The 24,838-nt window shown below is 42.8% G+C and overlaps 1 protein-coding gene across 2 annotated transcripts; it reads left to right on the forward strand.

Annotated features, from left to right (window-relative positions):
* Window positions 1-901: 901 nt before the first annotated feature.
* On the forward strand, window positions 902-23,032 carry cacng8b (calcium channel, voltage-dependent, gamma subunit 8b). 2 transcript variants are annotated; one of them, XM_069656867.1, is made up of 6 exons: window positions 902-1,172; window positions 11,933-12,216; window positions 14,142-14,366; window positions 18,218-18,301; window positions 20,296-20,436; window positions 20,744-23,032. In XM_069656867.1, the coding sequence occupies exons 3-6, from the start codon at window positions 14,144-14,146 to the stop codon at window positions 21,535-21,537; spliced, it is 1,242 nt and encodes a 413-aa protein (XP_069512968.1). In that variant the 5' UTR covers window positions 902-1,172; window positions 11,933-12,216; window positions 14,142-14,143; the 3' UTR covers window positions 21,538-23,032. The 2 variants fall into 2 exon arrangements, with proteins under 2 accessions (XP_069512968.1, XP_069512969.1); XM_069656868.1 differs by having other exon boundaries at window positions 1,154-1,172; window positions 11,936-12,216.
* Window positions 23,033-24,838: the final 1,806 nt, after the last annotated feature.

Below are 24,838 nucleotides of genomic sequence, written 5' to 3' on the forward strand. Positions count from 1 at the left end.
GTCGGCTCAGTTTTGTGCACCCTGACCGCTCTGTGCCACCAGCAGCTCAGCTCCATGTTTATAGATCTGTGATGACATCATTCATTCAGTCTATATTACAAACACTCATCTATAAAGTCATGGCAATAAATAAAGATAGTAATGATAGTCAATTATCATAATTATTATACAGCCCCGGCTGAATATTTGTCTATATAGGCACATAAATATTGACCTGTGGATCTCTGACTCCATGATTTAACATCTCTCTCTCTCTCTCTGCAGGGCTGCGCTCGTGCTGCATTTCCCAGAACTACCAGCGCGGCCATCATCATCATCAGCATCATCACCACCACCGACACCACAGAGGAAACGTGTCCCACTGGCGATCTATCGAGTAAAAAAAAAAAAGTATACATCCGCATCAATAACACATACACACGCTCGCGCACACACATACTGTATATCTAACCTGGTCATGGCTAATAGGCTACTTACAAACGCGCAGCCCCCCGCGCGCGCGGCACACGCTCCAATAAGCACATCCAGACCAATTCCCTCAATACGAAAGAGGGAGAGGGGGGAGGGAGGGTAAGGTGGGTGAGGGGTTAAACCTTCGCCGTGATCTCGTAGCGCGACATATTCTGGTAGATTTCATGTCGATTCTGACATTATCCGTCATCGTTCACATCAGCGAGGAGCTTTTTTTGGTGGGATGCGACAAGTTGCTTGCGTCGCGCGCTCAGTGTGGAAGAAATATAGACAGAGGAGCAGACAGGCGCGAGCGCTCGTCCAACCGGAGGGGAGGGGAGGGTAGGGGGGAGGAGGAGGAGGAGGAGGAGGGGGGGAGACGCATTCTCCCCGAGTACACACAAGCAGCGGCCACATCCTCTGTAGACAAATCCGTGTTCAGTGACGTGTTTTCTATTAGCCCGTTTCCTTTCATGCACGTTCAAGCCTTCTCCATAAGTGGCTGATTTGGATTTTTATCATTGAGACTCCAGTCCCTCGCGTGCTTCTTATTGCCATCAACTCCCATCATCCCTTTTTTTTCTATTTATTTATTTTTCTGCCTCGATCGACCCGTTATTCAGCCCATCCACCGTCCACCCCCCTATCTTCTTTTTTTTCCCTCCATCTCCTCCTCTATGGGAGTGCGACGCGCTGCGAATCAGTGAGATAAAAGCCTGCAGGTAAGACCTCCACGAGCTTTGTTTTTTTCTAATGATCATAATTACACTGTGTCACTGTTGTTTTCACTTTGCAGCTTAACGGATCACCGTTCATCCTGTGTAATTTACACGCCACATTGATTTGTTTCACGTTGCCTGTAACTTAGACCACTACTGACAGAGCAGAGTGGGGAATTAACTGAACAAAAATAATCATTCTCAGTCTTCTGCCTCCTCTCTGATTAAATGCTGAATGATTGTTTTCCCACCTATTTCCGCGGGCCTATAATTAGCGTCTGCAACGTCTATTATGCAAATGAAAGCCTTATAATAGCTCGTTTGAAGCTTTTCCTGCACACTAACTGCAGGTGTAGGGACTAAAATGTTTACTGTATGTGCTGAAATGGTCCCACAATCAGGACTTATTTCTGCGTGTCTTCATGTGCATCTGCGTCCCAGTCCACTGAGTTTCCTCTGTACCGGCCGCTTGATGCTAGGCGTCCATTTTCCACCGTGTAGCCTCTGCAGGCAGGCTGATGTGTGTAGCTTCCTCTATTAATGAATGCACCGCAGTCTGCATCACTATACTCGAGCCTTTGCACGCGCTCAGCCCCTTATCTCTGCTCGTATGTCTGCACAGCTGCTGCTTCTCTGCTGCTGGACTCCTCTCAGTGCAGGGCCAGCGTCTTAGCTCCATGTTGGACCTGAGCCACATCATCATGTCATCTTATGAGGTTCATTTTCTATGCAGCCCGCTGTCTCCTCTCACCGGCCAACCTGGGCTCTGTGCTCTCGCAGATCCAGAGGTAAAAGGGCACCGAACATCTGGCGCCCGATCAATCTTTCATTTTTCATCACAGCTCAGATCACAGCTGGGCGAAAGGTAGAAATGTGCTGAGATGGAGATGCTAAAGGAGTGAGCACTGCAGCATTCAGGAGTTACCTGTGCACTCTTAAAAAACAAGATAGTGAGTTATATCTGTCTGCGATGGGGCTGCAGCCCACGACAAGTACAACTCAGGATGTTTACTCAGAGATCTTTAGTCATCCCGTGTGAAAATAACGAGATGTGTTCACTTGCAGTAAGAGAAGCTTTCCCCCTCTGAGCTGAGCTGTAAGTATAGGTGCTGCATCTCTTCAGGAGGGGTGCAGGTCTGTAGCTTTTAGCTGTCCATCAGCAGCTGCTCCTTTACGGCTGTGATGCAGAACTTTCTCCTGACGTGGGCATCATCTCACTTACAAGTAAAGAGCTGGTGTCAATCTGTGGATTGGGGTTGATAGTAAAATATAAGTTTGTTTATTTCATCATATTTAAAGTATTTATAAGAACTGTAATTCCACATTATTATTCGGCACAACTCCGTATGCATTGTAAAGCATGTGGAGTTGATTAAATCATCAACTTAAGTTTGCTGAACACCCGCAGGTTTATGACTTTTCATGACAGAATAAATCATAAGTTTAAAGCATACAGGTTAAAGGTTATACAAGGCAAACATATGTGCAGTGATACACCAAACATTAACTTAAAAAGTAGCATTGTAGCATCATAATTCTGCCACAGGCTTCATCAATGATCAGTGAATCTTTCCTGGAGGTGTGGCCGGCCCCTCCATCTGTTGACCACGCCCCCTCAGCCCCTCCGCCTCCCTCCTAGTAAACACCGTCTGTACTATGTGTGTGATGTGTGCGCGGCCTTGATGATCGTCTCTGTAGATTTTGGATTACTTTCAAAACCCCTCAGCCGGCGCTAAGATCTGCTGTTTACGCTGTAAGGTGACTCATTGCAGTCAATACTGGTGCGTAGCCCACACAGGCTGTAGTTGTTGTTTTAGCGCTGGCCAAATCATAATCATCTAATAGACACGAGCGGTCCAGAATAATCAAAAACAGTCTGCAACTTCTGAATGTTTCCTCTTGTTGTGGGATGATATTTCCCTCGTATTTTGGCGGTCAGGACTGTTCATCTGTTTCTCACTTGTTTCTCTTTGAGGAGGAACAATTCTGCAGCCATCATCACTTCTGTCGTGGAGCTATTGTTCTGAGGATCAATGCCTTTGCTGCACATTTCTTGATGGTCCACAGTAAGGCTTTACACTGTTCCTTTCAGGCGGCGCTCAGGGGGAAAGTTATATGAAAACAGCAGACACAGATACATCAATTAAAACAGGTTAAAACACTTATTTGTTGCGCTTGTTTAATGGAGTAAATCAGAACCTGCGATTGTACCTAAAGGAATGCAGATCAAGCTCAGGCCTTTGCTGACTCAGTTATCAACATTACCTATAATTCCAGCGAGCCGATGCTTTCATCCAAGTCTTCTAATTGACTCCCGTCTCCATGGCGGTGACCCCTTCATCCATTAGCCTCCAGCTTTGGTGTTTTTTAAGTGTTTCGTTTAAGTAAGCGGCAGCCTCAGAGAGCCGGCGTGTAAGAGCGATTGAACTGTATGGTGTCAGTGATGTATTCAAGGTAACCTGTCTGTGCAGAGGCGTGCAGCGTAAACATACAGCAGTGCTACAATGTCTGAGAGGAGCGTGTGCACACTGGACTGATGATACACAATGTGAGACCTGTGACCAGAGCTGCTACAGTCATCACAACAGGCTGGAGGTGTGTGTGGGAGAGAGTCTCAGAGAAGTGTACAGTATCAGAAAACTGTTTTCATCAGACACTCTCTTTAGCATCTTTGACATTTAAAGGAATAGTGCTGAAATTCACATCTGAGCTGCAGGTGCATCATAGAAAATGATGGGGGACAGATGATAAATATGACATAGCTGTGAACATGTGTGTCGGCAGTGATGAGATTAGTGGACTGAGCAGTTAGTTGACCAAAAGAAAGTTACAGCAATTTGATTTGATAAAAATACAGATAACAAATTAACACTTCCTTTAAACCACATTTCCCAGAAGGACTTGCTCAGATGTCATTGGTCATAAACAAAACCTAGGATGGGGTTGAAAGCTAATAAGTGATCTTTGAATTGAAAGATAAAAAACTAGGGATGCACGATATTATTGACACGTTATCGGTATTGGCCGATATTGGCTTAAAAATGAACTATGATTTAAAAATGAGCCGATATAATTAATCGATAAAATAATGGGCTGCTGCATAATTGATTAAATGCCCGACCTCGGCGCAATGTCCCCGGAGCGAAGAAGACCTGCGCGGCGCAGCGTGATGACGTCACGTGTGTCTACCTGCAGCATGAGAGAGTTAGAAGCCAAAACGTCCGCGGTGTGGAAGATTTTCAAAGTGTCCGACATAGATAGCAAAGCTGCTATTTGCAATGACTGCTCAGCTTCGGTGATGCGAGGAGGAGCCAAGGCAAAGTCTTTCAACACTACAAACTTGATTAACCATCTCAAGACCCGTCACCCCGACCGTTGTAACAAATGTGATAAAAGTATCACCATTATACTGTACGCTAATTCCAATACAGAAGAGAGTTGATGATCTCTGCAATTAGGTGTGCAGGAAAAAAATATCGGTATCGTTAATCGGCTAATTTAGTTCTAAAATATCGGCATATCGGATATCGGCAAAAAATCCAATATCGTGCATCCCTATAAAAAACACTTTCTTGCTGAGCATTTATTCGCTCAGCTTAGCATAATGTGAAGCAATGCGCCGAACTCTAAGGGCGGTACTGAAACCTACCAGCACATCGTTTGCTCACTAATTAACAGGTTGTATTTCATATTATGTTTAACTTGAAAAACAATGGCGTATTATGTCCGAAGCCAAGTCCCAAAGGGCAGCTGGACTTGGTTGAAGACGTTGCACCTCTCATCCCAAAGGTTTCAGTTCTAACTGACTGGTGGACGGAACGAGAAATATAAGCCTCTGTAGGTCATTAGTGACAACTGAATAACAAGTAAATAAAACTACATGTAAACTAATGACCCAAAAACTTCAACCAAGTCCATTTAGCTTCAAATTACCATGACCTGGATGACTGAGAACCTTCACAAAGACATTCTTTTTTTAAGATTTTTTTTTTGCCTTTATTGATAGGACAGTGGATAGTGTTGGGAAAAGAGGAAGAGAGAATAGGGGATGACATGCCACAAAGGGCCGAACCCAGGGCTGCCCCATTGAGGACTGTAGCCTCTGTGCACGGGCGGCTGATTTAACCACCGAGCTAAACCAGCGGCCGTTATGGAGAACTTTTGTTGAAGTCTCCATGAAGTCACTGCACCCAGCCAAGACTTAAGAAACTACGGCTAAGTGGCTGCTAGCTTAGATTGACATTGATCTTCTGATCTTTTCACAACAAGTAAACAAAATGTATTTTCAAAAATGTCAAAATACTTAAATTATATATGTTTGTTATTTGGTCGTTTTTCAAGCAATACTGTGAGACATTTGCTGGTTTCAGTTTCTCATGTAAGAAGATTTGCTGTCGTTCTCAGTCTGTCGCTTTTGGAACTTTCATTCAAAACAAGCAATTACAGATTATGATATTAATTATCTTATTAATCATTATGAAATAACAATTTGTTACAGCTTTACTGTCTGTATCAGGGGTTTCTGTCTTTTTAAGTAGCTTTGATATCTGCAAATATTCAATTCCATCCATACATTATCTATACTGCTTATCCTGTTCAGGGTCGCAGTGGGCTGGAGCCAGTCCCAGCTGTTATTGGGCAAGAGTTTCTTTTCTGCTTCACTTCCATGGCAGGATAATAAACAGACAGCACACTACTTTCTGTGTAAGAAAGTTTTAAGGGTGATCTTGAGTTAGATGTCAGAGAGGACTTTCTACATGTGCATGGTTGCACGTGCGCGTGTGTTTCTGCATATGTTTGAGGTTTCATGAGCATCAGGTCATCCAGAGACTCTTAGACGGAGGTGTTACTGTCACTGCCTCCTCCGGCTGCTCTGCTCAGACAGGCAGGGACACGCTCACATGCGGTCTGTGGATCTTTGTGGACTCTTCACAAGGTCTTAATGGAAATGCTGCTGCTCTTTAAAGTGCCTTTTAAAAAAATGACCTATTTTATGATTTTATTATCATCATTTTGACAGTTGTGGCGGTTTGAGGCTGCGCGTGTGCCCGCATGCTAAGGGTTTTTTTTGCATGTTGATGTTTTTCTGTGCACCTGCGTGTGTCTGGGCTTGCATGCATGTGCATGTGTGGAGTAGCACATGTGTGTGTGTGGCAGCTGTGGGATGTCAGCGATGAGCTCAGGTGTGCAGCCGCCTCTCATGATTAAGGAGAGAAATCATCTCCGCTACGAAGACTTGCTGCTCTGATTATTTAGCCGTGTTTTCTTAATGCTGCCGTCGAGCACTCAGAATAGAATACGCTGCTTGTATTTTTAGAGCTGTCATCATAAGTAGGCCCAGTGCAGCTTCTTCTCCTTCTGGTCAAGCAATCAGCATTAGCTTATGTCATTTTCACTTTGCTTCCTCTCCTGGTTATCCAGCAGCTGAAGGATCTGTTTAGTGTATCTACAGTGAAAATAGTCCCTCATGCCCACACAGGACCACTGCCTTCACATGTGTGGAAAAACTTATTACCGATGTCATCATTTATTCAACAAGCAGTTTGGTAGTTGATTTATGCAATGAATAGCTAATGGAGCAGCTGCTACAAAATTCAAATCTCCCGTGTGATTTATTGCTGCTTATTGGAGCCACAACTCAGTGTGTGAGCTTGTATTTTATACGAGGTGTTCTGTCACGCTGGGAATGAGTCACACAGGTAGATCTGATTACAGCTGAAGTTTTCTGACAAGTGAGGGCCTGGTCCCGTAATGGTCCCTCTGGCAGTTAGCTCCAAAAGCTAAAGCTGCGGTACATCCAGCTGCAGCTAATCGGCCTCCGGCTGGACCACAATCATATGACTAGTGCAAACGTGCTACGAAGCTATTGCAGCAAGGGTACGTTAGCTCGGGGAAGGTCTGACATATAGAATCAGGTCCAACCGTCCTGCAGATCTGATTGCTATTCAAGAGTTTACAACAATTATTGTGGCTTAAGGTGTCACTTTGCAAAAAAGCAACGTCTTGCACGTTAAAGGTCGTTAAAGGTTACTGACCAGATTTTATTGCACTTTTAACATCGTCAAGTTCAAGATGGACAGTTTACAAAAATTTTGCAAAAGTCTTGCCTACAACTTGACTGCCTACATTACCCACAAAGCAACTTGACTGTTTTAGTTTAGCTGCAGATTCTGTTGCGTTATGTGCTAATGCAGTCTCCAGCTGCTTGTCTCATGCAGAGATGCGGAAAGATCTGCAGAGGTCTATCAACCTGAACTCTCGAGACACAAATGGTTTTATACAAATTCTCCCACCTATGTGCTACAACCCGAGACCTGAAAACAGACTAGTAACTGCATTGGAATATGTTATTCTGGAAATAACGCAATGGTAGATTTGTCTTTAAGGTAAAAGAAGTCGTCTCAATTATTGATATGTCTGTGTGTTGGACATTATGTTTCTTCAAATCGATTCACATCATCGAGGAGGCCACAAGATAAAAATGCCCTTTCTGTTTGCAACATTGGACTTTGGTTTCATTACAGTGTTGTTTTATTTAGTCTTGAAAAGTGATCTCTATATTCTGTAGTCACCCACGAGTCAGGTGAGACAAAAACCTGCTATCTGAACGTGATGTCTTTCAAACCCAAACTTTTACATCAAATGAAGCTCAGGAGTTTTTATCTGTCCTCCATTAAAAAAAAGGTTTCCGTCAGTTAAAGGGGTGATGGTGTCTTATGTTTACCTGCCCAGGGACTAAGGATGGAAATCACCCAGTATCTATACTATTAGAGAGCATCTTTTCTCTTTTATGATATAAAGGTATTTTACACACGGTCCCTGATACATACACATTTTATAAACAAAAAAAAATATAAACTAAACCAGTGAGCCTGAAACTGGCAGGGTTCAGACATTAATCAAACCTAGTGTAGTTGAAATAAAGTTTAAAAAGAGAGAGAGAGATGAAAAGTACAGAAGTACAAGTAAGAACTTTATGCCAGTGTGAAATGAATTTGATGCTTTGAAGGCATAACAATAGCATTGTCGATTAATATTAGGTTAGAAAAAACTATTTGCCCAATTTAACTTGTCGTCTGGTATAAACTGCACCCACTTCCTTTATCAACCCAAATACAGATACACAGTGACGGATCAGACTGGTGTTTAAACAGACACGGAAAAATGAGCATAAACCACAACATAATAATACACGGTTTAATCATGATATTGTTTTATAGTGTGCCTCATTTATTACCTGAAAGAAACTTTAAGTATTTGCCCAGGGTGTTACACACTACGTACATTTAGCATTAACTACACTGCAAAGAAGGGCTGATATAAAGACCCTCTCTTGCTTCATCAACATGGCCAGACTAGCCTCCTTTAAAAGACTATATTACCCCTTTGACCTGCCCTTCCCCCGTATAATATTTCTACAGTTCCTTAGTTTAATGGATAAAGTTAAACTCTCTTACTTTCCTCCGTTCTTCTTGCCCTCTTGTTCCTTCACGCTCTCCTGCGCTCGCTCCCCTCGTTCCCCTCTTTCTTAATTATTGGTGGAAAATAGAAATTACAGATAATTAAATGACAATTATGATCTCCTACACAGGGGACTTTTTGCTAGGGGGAATAACTTAGTAGGTTATTGTTAAGGTCATTCATTAAATACTGGAGTCAAAGACCACACAGACGCACACACACACACTTTAGATACTGCGTTTCAGGCCTCAGAGATAGCTTAATCCCTTCTGGACACGTACTTTCCTCAGGGAAAGGCAGTATGTTGATAGGGTTGGAAGGTCACTCTACACACACACACGCGCGCATACACACACACACTGTATAAATAAGCCACACTGCTGTGGTGTCGTTGACAGTTTACATAATAAGGAGCCTGAACGCAGAGATACGAGGCTGACTGTCTCACTGAGGGGAACATTACTGGGATTCAATACGATCGGACTAGACCCATCCTCATGTGCACTTGAGAGCAAATCTGCACACACACGTAAAACACACACAAACACACCGTCGCTCCTTCCATCTCTCCGTCTGTCTGTGAGGCGGCTCTGTTTTGGGTCTCACAATGCAAACAGGATGTAACCTATTTTGATCACGGTGCCATATTGCATCATGAAATATTAAGAGACTTGACTGCACTGCATTATGTCTGCTTAATAATGTTTGTGGAATAATGTGTGCTGCTTTATCGTATAGTCCTATTTTTACTTTGTTCATCAAGGAAAGGAAACGACAGAGCGGATACTTTTTATTCTCCCTACATTAACTGTTGTCTTGTGTGTTGTGTGTTGTGTGTGTTTGTGTGTGTTGTGTGTGTTGTGTGTGTCTGGGAGCAACTGTGTCGCCGCAGTCACACACAAATCTATTGATAGAGCATTACCGCACTGGTCCGTCTGTCTATCTGTCTGTCTCTCAGTCTGGGTCTCCGAGTCAATCCTCACGCTGGTGATTTGAAATATTCCCCCTCATTCTGTTCTCTCTCCTCTCTGCCTCTTTCTCCCTCTATCTCTTGCCTCCTCCCCCCCCCCAGCTCCTCCCCCCCTTCTCGCTCTATGCTGATCCAGACTTTGGAATTCAATGTTGCTATGGTAACAATGTCGGGTTGGTCCTCTCTGCCTCCCCCTCTTGCTCCTCTTATTCAGGCTAGATGCAGCACAACTCGCTCTGGAGTCATCCTGTCTTTAGCCTGCAATGCTGTCACTTCTGTAATTACTCTAATCTGTTTTAGCACTGTTGCAATATGGTCCTACAGCCTTTAAAGAAAGCTTCTGTAGATTAAAATGAAGAGATGATTCATTCAGTCAGTCCTGAGAAAAGTATCTGGAACTGTTGTCACAAAGGCTCAATTACTTACTGTATGTGTATTTTAAAATACAACACAGAGTCTACAGTTATGCTAGCAGCTCTGTGAGGATTCACTTAGGGACAGTTGTGCTTTTAGCTTAATGCTAACTTCACCAAGCTAACATGCTCACATTGGATTATAAGCAGATTTAATGTATAACATCTTCACTCTCTTAAATGAGTACATCGACATTTGCTAATTAGTAGAAGACAAATTATAATTCTTGATGATGATGAAGATGATGTTAGGCAATCGCCAAAGTGATTACTAATAATCCTGAGGCGGACATGAATCTCTGCAACACATTTTTAATGGCAATTTGATCCGACAGTGGTTGAGCTACTCCAGTTAAAGCTGAAATGGCAGGTATTATTCGTGCTTGGAAGAAGTCTGGTTACTATGATTGAGCCTCTGAGGACCATGAATGTCTGCAAAACATTATAAAACAATGTGTCGAATAATAGTTGAGATATTTCAGTCTGACAGACGAGAACTGGTTACAATAGAATCTTTTCAAATGTGAGGAAACCCCGTCTAATAAATCTAAGTTAAGATAACTAAACTTTAACGGGTCAAATTGTGTGCACTGCATAAACTAAAGTCCTGCTTTGCACCCAGGCGAAACCACAATCCTTACCATTAACTACTGCGTATAGAAGATGCGTCCAAATACCACACTTTACCTGGAAAGGTTACCCAGGTGTCATTTAAGGCTTTTAGATTTAACACGTTTTGGACGTGCAAGAAAGGAGTTGGTTAGCTGACTTTTAGCTAGGTGAACTTCCTCCTCATGGAAACAATAGTCAGGGGATTTTTGAGAAACAGTAAGAGGTCTGTTTAGGACCCGTGTCCACTAACTGTGTTTTTTTCGCTGGCAGCATCCACAGCCTCAATTTCAAAGCGCTTCTTACCGGCGCTTACTGTTGCTAGGTTATCAAAGCTGTCTGGCAGCACTTCCTCTTCCCTTAGTAGTGACTGTTAAGTGTGTTTTAATTTGCTCTGTGTCTTTAATTATTACTTTGAGTCAAAGAAATTTTACAAAGAAAACGTAAAACATTGTTAAGGAATCTAGTCCTGGCATTAGCAGCAGCTCGACACCTGGAAATTGTACCCTCGAAAAAGTGAAAAGATTAGCTTCTCTTCCGCCATTGTTGTTAACAAAAATGATATTGTAAGTCCCGCCCCTTCTTGATGTTGATTGGTCAGTGAGTGAGAAGTGACATTGACAAGCGCGGCGGTGTTCCAAAAGTTGAAATATTTTAAACTGAGAGCGCTGTGAGCGCAGCAACAAAAACAGCTGATGCCGAGTTCATTTTCGCGTTAAGCTGAGCGCTGAAGATGATGAACTGCATTGGTTTTGTACAGAACATATGCACTGCCAGTGCAGAATACGCTGTTAGTAGACACTGGTCCTTAAACACAAAACAACAGGGTTAGATTTTGGAAAACACATACACTGTAAAAAAAAAAGTGGACATAGCCATTGTGACGTGAACCACTTGTTTTGAACAGCTGTTTGTGAGCACTGAAACATATAGCTGCTAATTAGTGCTAGCATTTCTATAATACAAAACTAGATTCTCACTTACTGAAAAACACACAAACTTCTTGGGCAGTCAGTGAGTACAATAATCCAGCAGCAGGCCATGCATCTGATATTTGTTCATGTTACACTGTGTTTGTACCAGGCTGTAAACATGTTTAATTATGCTGTAAAGTTGGACATTTAACAAGGTGCCTCGTGGGGATTGAGATGCGTTTGGAGCCAGTCACAAGCAGCCACTCGAGGAACTTGTGGCTGTTGTGTTTTTTGTGGCTCTTCTAGCTTCATCTGTATTTTAGAAGCCTTGTACGACTACATTAGTCAATAACATGCATATTCATCTTTTTCGTCTTTTTCTTGACTTTTTTGCAGCAGCAGCAGAGCAGTGACCATGGTGCGAGTATTCTGCTAACAGCGGACCTACAGAGAGCGGGACAACCGTCCGAGCCACAACCTCCACCAGCAACAGCCTTCCAGTGAGAAAGAAAGAAAGAGAGAGAGAGACAAAAGAGAGTAAAACGAGTGCAAGAAGGAGAGAGGGGAGCAGGTGAAAACAGTCGATGGATGCTGTCCGGATTGAGGGGACAGCACGTTCTTCACTGACGAGGAAAAGAAAGATTTCAAAATTGAGTCGAAGGATAGAAACTCGCCGTCAGGTAAGTGTTAACTTTTGGTGAATTATGCAAAGCTGTTTGTGAGACCTCTCCTACATTATGTTCCTTATGTTCTGGGCGCGTTATTTGGATAAGCAACAAAGAATTTCGGGGCCAAGACTTCTTTTTCCATACCCCCCTCTTTTCTTTGTTTACAGTCCGACTTGCAAGTTGAGACGCAACAATGGAGTTGGAGTTGAGTAGCTACAATGGGTTGTTAGCTGCACTTGTATGTATTTGTCTGGTTATAAAGATTAATAAACAGCTAACTTGTTGTCAGATGATAGCCTATGAGTTGTGGGATGAAGTTACAGCCGATGTGTTGCGCCTCTTTTGCTTTTCATATGCAGAATCTGATTATAGAAATTACCTTCCTTAAAACTAGAGATAACATTTCTTTCCTTCCCTATAACGATTCTGATACCAAATCTTTGTATCGGCTTCTATCAAGTTCCAATCTGAGTAAAGAAAAACTTTTTTACATTTCATCATCTAACATTTGTCGGCCTAAACTCTTGTATGGCACCACTAGTGCTACCCCTTTAAACTGAGTCATTGCCACCTGCACACATTGTGGCTTTACTAGTGGATTTTTCATTGGAAATATTGCCAGGATTGCTAGTTTTGCTAGCTCTGACTAATGTTAACTTCTCTGCTAGCACCGCACTGTTGTTGTTTGCTGTAAAAATACATGACAAAAGACCTCAGGTCAGCTCTTTTTTGCTGCTATGAAACTGTAGCTGCAGTTATAATAAGTCCTTGATGGCTGAGCAGTGCAACTTGCTGTGTAGGCTACTGTTTTGGAGTGAAGAGGAATGTATTGTTGGTGAAACACTCATTCATTTTAGACTTATACTACTATCCCTCGACTGCGACACTAGTGCTACCCTCAGAAAGTTAAGCCTTGCAAACTGTACACATCTTTGTTTTACTGGTGGGCTTTCCCACAAAAATATGTATGACAGTTTGCTAGCTCTGACTAACATGACGTTGTTTGCTAGCACCGCACTGTTGTTGTTAGCCATTGTCAGATTAAAAATAACCAATATCATCTCTTCTTTGCTGCCAGTTGCGAGTGGACGCTATAAATGGATATAATAAATCCATGGTGACAGACAAGTGCAACTTGTGTAGGCTACTGCTCTGGAGCGCGAGGAGGAATTTTTGTTCAAAGAAGCTGATTTTCAGTGCCCAGGTTTAGCTCAATTGGTAGAGCAGGCATCCCATTGTCAGAGACAAGGTCCGCGACGCATCGGCCCCCGGTTTGACAACGACTCGCGGCCCTTTGGTGCATTTCTACCCCACTCTCTCCTCCCCACCCTTCACTGTATCATATAAAGGCAAAGGCCTAAAAAATCCGTAGATTTTTTTTTATTTTTACGCAAAATTTCAGGTATTTTGGATACTGGTATCGGTAGCGGAAAAGCTCTACACTATTAACAATTACAACAGGTACAGGGTGATCTCATGTTACATCCTCTATGTGTGTGTGTGGGTTTGTTTATGTATTCATCTCCAGCCCTGCAGATTCTGAGGGGGAGAACAGTGTCAGGGTCATGAATATGGAGTACATTGAGATTGGGAGGGTGTGATCTATTGTGTTTCACATCAATTCTGTCTTGTTAAGCGGAGTCAGCAGAGTCATCCAACTCTCCTCCAAGGACACATCACAACCCACTTATGCACCTCCCACATCCGCCTCGTCCCCCCTCTGCCTCACCTCCTCTTGCCCCTCATCATCACACCTCAATGTTCGCTGTCTTTTTCAATAAACTGCACTCTGTGTGTGAGTGTGGACACATTTCTGCTCGGTTATTCAATTCTGTCTTGTTCTGAAACTCCCAAAATAAAAGCACACAGCACACCTAATGCCCATCTTTCTCCTCCTCTTCCTCCCCTTCCTTCGCCTCCTTCCTTTCCCTGTGAAGGCATGGTGTGTGAGAAGGGGATCCAGATCCTTCTCACCACCGTGGGGGCATTCGCTGCCTTCGGCCTGATGACGGTGGCAATAGGGACGGACTACTGGCTGTACTCCCGTGCCCTCATCTGCAACAGCACAGCCAACGTCACCCAGGATGATCCCCATAACAAGGACAAGAAGGATCCTGGGGCGCTCACCCACTCTGGACTATGGAGGATATGCTGCCTTGAAGGTAAGTTCTTGGAGACTTCATGGGTCTGTTGTGGGATTTGGACTGATGGGGGTGCTTTAGTTGAGGCTGTAAAATTCAGGGGAAATGGTGCAGCTCTTTGTTTCAGGACCCGAGGTTGCAACTGAAGATTGAATTAATAGTTCAACATTTTGGGAGTGCTGATTTCATTTTTTTGCCAAGTTTTAGATGAGGGAAATTTATAATAACAATATGAAGCTAAAGCCAGCAGCCAGTTAGCTTAACGTCAAGATATGAAAAATTAGAAAATAGTTAGACTGGCTCCGTCCTGAGGTAACGGAATACAACTACCAAGATCGTCCAAAAACTTGGATGTGAATTTATGAGGGATAAAATCCCAAATTGTCCGAGACAGTTAGCTAGCTAGCTGCTTCCCCTCTTTCTATTCTTTGTGCTTAGCTAAACTATTCTGCTGATGGATGAAGCTTTAATACAGACATGAGAGTGGTTTGATGTTGGCCTATTCCCTATAAATGATCTTTCAAGCGTTCATTTTCTAATGTCGCGTAATAAAATAAAGAATAATATTTGTAAATGTTTCCTTCGAATTAAGTCAGATTGAGCGTGCATTAATGGAGACATTTCTCTATTTAGACTTAGGCCCCTAATTGTAATCCCTAACACTTGTCTGTTTGTCACTTGAGGTAGTGAGTAATGTCATTTAGCAGCTCTAACACAAGCAAGCTCATTATTTTGGAATTAAAACCTTGTATCACTTGGCTATCAGAAAACGTATTTCCCAATGATCACCATGTGTAGTTTTCTGCACTATTGCTTCTATACCAGTAATCAATATTAGCATTAACATATAAACCCTCCATTTGTGTTGGTTAGACCGTGCAACAATTGTGCATAATTGCAGTAAATAACATGAAACTGAAGCGAAACCCTCGTTTCAAAATAATCCATTAATCACTGTTTGATTCAGGCTGTGGTCATTTAATCGCTGAAACAAAAGGCACACGTTCACCCTCGCACACGACTTCTCACTCCAACTGGCAGGAAACTACAGAAACTGGCAGTGGCCATCTCTCAATCCTCGCTTTGTCACTGCAACACAAGCTGCTAATTCATAATACATTACACTGCCTGGCTGACACCGAGCAGTAAAGGCTGGGATGGAGTTAACAGTGAAGCAGCTACAGCCAAAGGGCTGGTGCGAGCTAGCGATCTGTGCCTTTGCTCCCATACAGACTTCAGTCTCCAGGAAAACCTCTTGGCTCTCCTTATAAAGCATTCAGGCCCATCCTGTGCTTGGTCATTGTACAAAGCTAATTTGTCCTCATCTCCAAGCTTCCTGATAGCAAAGCAGCCAATTAGAGATAAGCTCCAGCCCTTGCAGCACTGCTGCAGTGCACCCCCACCCACTCCCTCCATCGCCTCACTCTTTCAGTCTCCCACTTGCTACCCCTCGTCTCACTCCCCCAAACATTTAATCTTTCACTGGCTTCTTCCCCTCCTCGGAGCTTCCTCTCTTTCACTCTTTTCTCTCCCACTATGCTGCAGTAAAGCTGATGTCAGTGTCTTGGCATGGCTTAGAGGTCAAGTATCCTTGATGTCTTTGGAGTATTGGGCCGAAAAAGATGCTCAGTAGTCGTGCAGTGATGCAGTGAGGTGAAGCTGGGGTGGAAATGCAGGACATGCTAGCTCTGAAAGATTTATGCCTGTGGGTGGGTGGCATATTATGCTGAATGCATCCTGTCCTCCTCTCGAGCTCTTCTGCAGGTCTACTGAAGGTGGGGCTGCTCTGAATAACCTGTCAATGATGTTTTATTGTAGGATTTTTTTGTTGATATACAACTGCACAGAAGTTCTTTACCTTTTTAGTCAGGCTCTTACAGCTCTTAAAAAGCACCTGTTTATCATCATAAAGTATCTTAAATAAAATTGTTCATTCAATAGATTATCATAAGATCATAATTAATACTGTTCATTCAACTTTAATACATTATCAAGCTTTTCTATTGTTAAGTGATTAAATGATTAACTATTACTTGTAGCTGATTCTATCCACTTGTGAACTACTTTTTACACTTTGAACCGCAACACGTGGTGCATATATATTTAAGCTGACTCATTTGGGGATTTTTTTTAAAATTTCTTTTCAATTACAGTTTACTTTTAATTTTTTCTGTTTGGTTGAGCTGCTCCAAAGCTTTCCTTGTACCACCTAGCAACAACAGAACACGATCAGACAGAGTACGTTCTGCAGGATGTAAAACGCGAGGCGCACCGCACTGCCTTTTCTGTTGAAGCCTATGGTTAAAAAAATAACTTTGTGTTCAATAGATCAGTTATATCTACATTAAAAAAATGGACAGGCGGAGGGCACTTGCTCTGGCTTTGTTCCCAAATAGGAGATCCGTGTGGGTACATGAGACCCTCAGAAAGAGGTAAGATCACAACGAGTACCTCCAGCTGGCCCAAGAGCTTCGCCTGGATGATGACCGTTTCAGAAAAAACGCCAATGACGTTGAGCGCTTTTCTGCTTTGAGTTGAAGTTTTTCAACATCGAGGCGCTCAGAGCGTTTCCCCAAAAACGCAAGGCGCAAAGAGCGGAAAAACACAGGGCGCAAAAAAGCTTTCCTCTCATTGAAAACAACTACAAAAAAAGCTGCTCCCAGCTGCTAAAACGCACTCTGTCTGATCGGGACCTTAAGGTGGCGCAGAACAAGCTAAATAATATGGCAACTTAGTAAAATGTTAGGCACTTCGGGAGGAGGAGCTAGTGTCATTGGTATTTTCTACAGACACAGTTTTCATTTTCAGGCCCAGCGCCCATGATGTGTAGCTAATGTACGTGCACCTATCATAGCGGCCGTGCATGTCTTGGTGCTAAAGTGAGCTGTGGTTTGGTGCATCGGTGCTAGCTTGAGGCAGCAGAAAGCGTTTTCACCAGTGTTACGCTGCTATTTAAAAGGCGCATTATTAAAATCAAGATTGGCAGTGTATGTTGTGCATCCAATCTGCTTGTCACACACAGCAGCCCTCGTACTTCTGAGTTAAATATTAGAGCTTTTTCCGGTATACAGTCAAGTGACCCATGCCCCATCTATTTATATAATGGCTCAAATCTGCGTTATAAATAGCAATGCGCCAGGTGCAGGCTCTTATTTGTTTAATACATGTTGCCCCCAAAACACACCTATGACTACTTAAGGGACTTAATGCAAAGCCTTTGCACCTTGCCTACTTTGCACCCAAATCTTCCAATTATGCAACTCCCTGTAATGTCTAAGCACCCTGAATGTATAAACGAGTTTGTTGAGCCTGTGTCTGACGATGATAACGCTGATCCCTGTGGCTCAACTGACGTCCCCCCTCCTCTGTACCTCCATCTGTTTCTTTACAGACCAACCTGTGGAGTTATAAGAGCTGTGAGAAAGAGACCAGCTCACCCCACATCTGTCCGTCTCTCCCTCCGTCTGTGTCTCTTCATTCCATCACTTCCATCCATCTCTCTCACAGTCCATCCATCAGCAACAGTGGATGTGCTGTCATCATCGTGCGTGCATCCCTCCGTTCGTCTGTCTGTCTTCATGCAAGACCCCGGCGGGTAGTTATCTGTCTGCCTGTGTGTCCACATACTTGTATCTATCTACATGTGTATGTGTTTACTTTATGTGTTGTTACTAACATGCATTTGGAAGAACCCTTTGTTGTGAAGTTTATCCTCGGGAACATCTGCTAGGATTTTCTAACAAAGACTCGACTCTGCTCGAGTGTCAGTCAGTGTGTCTCTCAGGAGGATATTTGCTCTTTTTTTTCTTGCAGTTATGAGTTCGTGACTTTTGTTGTGTCTGGTCTCCCCTGTGTCTTCTCTCGTATCTCAGGAGTAAAGAGAGGAGTGTGTTCTCAGATCAACCACTTCCCAGAGGATGCAGACTTTGACCATGATGGTGCAGAGTACGTCCTACGTAAGTCAATACCAGCGCTTCTTGGCATGGATGATGAATGAGAAGAAAGTCTTCTTATGAAAAAGAGCGAGAAGGCTTGAGTGTAAAATAACCTTACATTACTTTTTAATCTGTGCTTTCATTGCTCCTTCCTCAGAAGACTCTCTCTGCAAGAAACAAACATGTGACAATGTGTGCAGAATATGAGGGGAGCTGGGGTGCCCTAGTTTGTGCTCAGTGCCCTGCAGTGATATCTTTCTGCTCTATGATATGCTTCATGTGTGCCCGTGCATACATAAAGCAAAGCTTCTGTTCTGTTTATTATGTTGCAGAGGCATTTTGCTGGCATTTAGGTGGCATTTTCTCTCCCGTGGCCTAGTTGTTCTAGATGAGAGAGGAGTGTTAATGTGTGTGTGTGTGTGTGTGTGTGTGTGTGTGTGTGTGTGGTTAGAGTCCTGCTTAAAGCACTGAAGGCTACATGGAGAGGATTTGATTCAATCCTGTTTCTAGAACTGAGTAATACATTTCTTTAATAAGACTTATATTTTTTAATTTTAAATTTAGAAGCTTTAACCTTTTATTTTCGTTGTGCTAATAATCTGCATCCTCACTGCAGTGTCACAACTTACATTTAGTTGAGTTGACAAAAATTAATATGAACGTTTACAACGCAAGCACAGCTGATTCCGTACATTATAAATGAAAAAATCATGGCATACAAAAAGTACACAGGAAAAGCCACAAATAATCTGAATCTGAATCAAAGCCACCACAAAAGCATCTGTGGATTTACAAAATACTTGGGCAAACACGACTGCAGCGCTGCTTTAGTTTTTAGTAAAGCAGATTCGTCTCAAGTTACTATGGAAACTCCTGCTAGCTAGCAACTGCCTGCAAGCTGTAGCTAACGTTACCCCGAAGCACACAGCGAAAGAAGTTTAATTCAGCTCACGACAATAACTTACAGTATTAATGCAGGTCAGTCTGGTACTCACCGTCCCCCTCGTCGTCCTCATTATCATCCAAAGTTTTCCATCACAATGTCCTTCAACTCGTTAGCATTAGAAGGCTTATTGCTGCAATTAGCACTTGTGTTTGTCACCGACGTCATTCACTCTCCCTCGTTTGTTATCGATTACAAAAGTAACGCGGTCCATAATCAGCTGATTAGCGCTAATTTATTGTATTTCACGGAAATGATTGGACAAGACGGTGTTAGAGTAACGTTTGTTCATGTTATAACACAAAATCAACGAGACTTGCAACAATACGAACCTATTAATCGAACAACATGCAGGTAAAGTGAACATTCATCATCACTCGCGTCACTGGAACTTCATAAGATGGGCTTAAGATCCTGCTAGACCCACATTAAAAGAGAACAATCGAGGATTTTATTTGAGATACACCAAAGTTAGCTTTCAAGAATAAATTCAATTACCATGTTACAGATTTACAAGGGGAAATTATTTGTTTTTTGTCAAAGAAACAGTTTTCTCTTACAATTATTACTTCCTCCCTTGGCTCTGTAACTGTTTTTAACAATGTTCCTAATTTAGGTCATACTATGTGTGGATTTTTTTAGGTGCATTTTTATGAATGAAGTTCAATGCATTTTATTCACAGTAAAAGCCACCCTGTTTTTTTCAGTTTAATAACTTTAATAACTGCTATGATTTTCAAATGTTTGGATTAGCAGTAGTATTAAATTAAAACACTTGATTGAATGCAATCATAATTTCCTGTGAATCCTCGTGCTTTGGGAGGCATTTGGAATCTCTTTGGGAATGGGGGACTCCACGACTAACACTTATATTTAGAGAGGCAATTATAGAGTGTAAATATATTTAATACTTTTTCTGAAAATAATCAAAAATAGAGTTTGATTTCATGAGAATTTTTGAGGGTTATATTTTTTTTAACTATTCAGAAGTTCCATGTACTCTAATTCCACACATATTTGTACTCTTCTAATTTTCTATTTTTTGTGTACCTTTGTTTTTTCCTGTGTGTAGGGGTAGTCAGGGCTTCCAACATCTTCCCGATCCTCAGTGCCATCTTGCTGCTGATGGGAGGGGTCTGCATCGCTGCTAGTCGTTTCTATAAGAGCAAAAGGAACATCATCCTGGGGGCAGGAATTCTCTTTGTGGCTGCAGGTAATGTAGGAATACTGTGTGTGCAACTGTGTGTAGATATGTGATGAGTGTGTCTGCCTGTGTGAGAGGTGGTCTGGAGAATATTACTAACAGTTTTTATGTATTGTTTGGGAGTGTCTGGTGGTGTTTAGACTGTTCTCTCAGTTTAATGGAGGTTTTTACATTCAACCCTCATCTTGGCAGCTGCCTTTTCTATGAATGTCATCAGCCATCATGTCAGGCAGATTTGTTTATTAGTACTGCACGTTGTTCTGTCGCAGTTTATTTATCTCTTTTGTAAATACCGGCTTTTTCTGTGCTTTCTCAGGTCTGAGTAACATAATTGGTGTGATCGTGTATATCTCTGCTGCGCTGGGGGACATCTCTCCTAAGAAGGACGAGGACAAGAAGTGGCAGTACTCCTACGGTTGGTCCTTTTATTTTGGAGGTCTGTCCTTCATCATGGCCGAGATGGTGGGGGTGCTGGCTGTCAACATCTACATCGAGAAGAACAAGGAGCTGCGCTGCCGCTCGCGCACCGACATCTTCAAGAGCACTACGCACGCCATGCTGCGTCTGCCCAGCTACCGCTTCCGGCGTCGCTCCCGTTCCTCGTCCCGCTCCACGGACCCCTCCCGCTCCCGAGACCCCTCACCTGTGGGCGGTGGGGGCAAGAACTTCGGCCTGCCCCCCTCTGCGCTGCTCTCCCAGGGCCCCATCTCAGTGTCCACTTTACCCAACCCCCACTCTCGCTCGCACACGGCCCTGGCTGGAGGCGACATCTCCCTCTACACGTTGTCCCGAGACCCCAAACTGGGGGGTTTGCCGCCCATGTACGGAACGGTGGACAGGGCCACGCTCTACCAGCTCCACAACTGCTTCCCAAAGGACGGAGGTGGAGGGGGGGTGATGATGAGCGGTACACTTCCTTCGCTTAAGTCCCACAACCCTTCCAATTCTTCCAACTCCAACGCGCAGATGCCCAACTCGGTGGGCTCGGGCCCTCCACCCTTCACCTCATCCACTGTGGACAGAGAGCGAGGGATGGGGACTCTGGACAGGCTGAAGGGAGACAGGGAGAGTAACTCTAACACCCTCAATAGGAAGACGACGCCTGTGTAGAGAGAGGGTGAGACAGGGGGAGGCGAGAAGGAAGGGAGAGAAGGATGATGGGTAGAAATAATAGATAGAGAGGAGCTCAGTGTTTGTGAGGCTCAACAGGAAGTAGCAAAGAATGCTAAATCTCTCCCTCCATGTTCACTGTTATCTAGTCGACTCGATCTCACTGAGAGCAAAAAGAAGAAGAGTAATAACAGAGTGATAATAACAACAACAATGAACTTTCACAATAAAACTATTTTGATATTTTAATGTGCTAGAAATGATTTATTTTGTTAATGATCAAACGCAATTAACCTTGGGCTATTCTGAAAAATGTTTCACATACTTTTTTTTTCTTGTGCAATATTACTGCTAATTTAACCCGACCATCATTAGTGTTAAATTGTTGTTGTGATTATTCTTAGGGTTATTACAGGCGTAGCCGTTTCGCAAACACTATAGTTTGGAATCAGAATAAAGTTTTCATGTTTTTGTTTTTTTCACTCTGGTTTTAGATCTCGACGACTTTTACTGTGAAAATCTTCCATGCAGAGCAGCTGGGACTGTCAGTGAGCTGCGTGTAACTGTGTCAAGGTGTCAAGCATGAGTGTGCACAATATGTGGGAGAATGAGGGCCTGTGTTACGATTATTTTATAACCCCCATATGATATGATTTCCATTTGTAACATGAAGTCAGATTTGAATACTGTAAATTGTCTTCCAATATTGATACTGAAAGAAATGCAACAATAATGTGAGTGACTGAGACAACTGTCCAACTTCATTGTTCTTCTGAGTCTGAGTTTTCTATGGGCCTCTGTTAGTCTTCTTTCCATTCTAATCAGTGTAACAGTAGTACTTGTAGCTATAGTCGTGTTGAAGATGTTTGTTCTTGGGCATTAACAGAAACCTCTGACAGGAGGACGCAGAAAAAAGATGACATAGAATAATACATTTGTACAGATTCAGGTTCAAGTTACTGCCTGAGCAAAAAAAAAAAAACAAGAAACCTGATCATCTTTTTCTATGAAGAGTCCCAAAGTGAGACATGCAACTCATCATTTTCAAAGGCAAAAAAATATGTATATGTGGGTTCTGAGGGTTTAAAAAAACACTGCGGTGGAACAACTTTTGAAAAGATACATGTACATTGTAATTTACGCATACATATATTTGTAAAGTCTATAGATATGTTTTTCGGGACCACTGTTCAGATGCATTTTGGGGCAGGTTCGGCTCAAGTGTTTTGTTCCCGGTGCCCCCCATGGACTCTTAGTGGGTGGTTTCACCTGCCGCGCCACCATTACGTCCACCCAACCTGCGACCATATTTGGTCACATGATCAGTGTCCCCTTCCTTTATCACTCGACCAATAAAAGATCGACCACAGAGACAACATGTTAACCTCCCCAAAGATTCTTTTCACTGTGCTTCCCCCCCGCCCCCCGTGACCGCTGAGTCTGAACTCTGATCTGTTTATGTTGATGAGAATGTAAACACATGTAAACTCCCTCTCCCCCCTCTCTCTCTCCCCTAACCTGCCCCGAGTGACTGCAGATCCGGGTGGAAAACATGGACACACACCGCTACATGATACAACGAAGAAACAAAACAAACACAACCAGACGCTTCCAGATTCTCTCTACGTTTTTTCATTTCTTTGATTTCGTTTGAGAAAAAGAATAATGTGATCAAACTGCACACAGATAGCATTTATGTGGGCAATATGAATAGTATGTAGTTGAGAATAGATATATCTAGACAAATGATTATGGTTTATCTAAATGTGTGATAAACTTAAACACTGTATTGCACGAAGTTTATAAAAAAAACAATAACAGACGTATTTACAGACTGCTGTCTTTTGTTTCTTCTTTACCGAGACAGAGGAGGGGGTCTTTTCTGAAGTGCAGAGCGAGATCTGTTTGTGAGTCAGTGGTGCAAGAAAAAACTACAACTCCCATCAGCTTCTTTAAGCTAAAAGTGAGTTTCAGGTCATTGTTTTGCTTTCTGATTCAAAACTTTCCTCTTAATGACATTTGGCGGCATTGCAGGCAGCTAAAAAGAAGTGCTAAAACCCAGTGTACACTACCTGCTCCAACAGACAGACATTAGCGTTAGCTTAGCGATTAGCTGGTTAGCATAGCGAAGCTTTTAGCTGCTAACAAGCTACATATTTCCCTCAGAATGTGGTAGAGACTAAAGAAGAAGCTTAACAAGAGTGAGTATTTGACTTACAATGTCAGGTACACACACATACAGTATGTCTCCTATTGAATGATAATGATTCTCCGTCACAGCTGGATTATAAGCAGATGTCACTGTTGTTTTTAGTCAAAATAGCACTTTACCACACTTGCGAATGCTCCCTTATAAGAAGCCCAGCATTTAAAATGTTACTTCAAGTCCCCCGCTGCATTCAAAAATGTGTTCTGCTTGTTGTTACATCTCGTGGATGTTTGACCTTTACAATGCAGAATGATTTGTGTGCTAAAGCTCGCTGTTAATCTGAGTTTGAAACATGGACGAAAAGGGGCAAAAGGGAAAAAGGGCCAGTTCGCCGATTTTCAACCTCAGTCCTATCATGCTATTATGGAGAGCTTATGCCATTATGGTAGGAAAGAAATGCACTTTGGCTCTGTGCCTTTGGAGGAGGCTATCCGCTTCTCCAATGGGCCCTGGAAAACCTCCGCCAGATGACGCGTTTTATGTAGTCTGGCGGAGGCCAGGGAGCTTGCTAAACTACACTTCCTCAATCTAGGACGCCCGCCTCTGATGTCACGTCCCGTTGTAAATCATCAGGTTTGAGATGTAGACTGCAGACCCGAAGATTTTTTTAGACGATCCACCGGTATATTCTCATTGTATTTCAGATTCTGTACCGCTCTGAGCCATTGCCTGCAGTGATCAATGTCCTTGACTGAAAAATGGTAGTATGTCACTGCAGTGTCTCTCGCTGGGCCGTTCCTTTCAGAGGGAGGGGCGCAAAGCACGCTGGGTGTTGTAGGACTGTAGAATGGGCAAAACCACGAGCTGTTTGTACAACTTTCTTCACAGCTATGGCGTCAATTTCAAATATTATTGCTTCTATCGATTACAGAGAACACCAGCTTTGACTGGCAGTGGCTTTTTTCAGGGGCTAATTGCTCCTTTAAGTCTAAAACTGCAAGTGCACATACTGTATATGGCACATAGTGAAGCAGGAAACAACCCTTGTTAAGTCATTTAAATTGAATATTAACCATTGTTAGTTAAGATACAAATTTAATCTATCATTTATCTATGTAAAATCTTCAACTGCGAATAACTATAGCCTTTTGT

The sequence above is a fragment of the Semicossyphus pulcher genome, unplaced genomic scaffold, assembly GCF_022749685.1.
Source record: "Semicossyphus pulcher isolate SPU_LCO1_2020_fin unplaced genomic scaffold, fSemPul1.0.p SCAF_9, whole genome shotgun sequence".
NCBI classification, from domain to species: Eukaryota; Metazoa; Chordata; class Actinopteri; order Labriformes; family Labridae; genus Semicossyphus; species Semicossyphus pulcher.

Coding starts and splice junctions, on each gene's coding strand:
- cacng8b (XM_069656867.1), top strand. CDS start 14,144: ATGGTGTGTGAGAAGGGGATCCAGATCCTTCTCACCACCGTGGGGGCA. Junction 18,302..20,295: donor TGGTGCAGAGTACGTCCTAC/GTAAGTCAATAC, acceptor TCCTGTGTGTAG/GGGTAGTCAGGGCTTCCAAC. Junction 20,437..20,743: donor AATTCTCTTTGTGGCTGCAG/GTAATGTAGGAA, acceptor GTGCTTTCTCAG/GTCTGAGTAACATAATTGGT.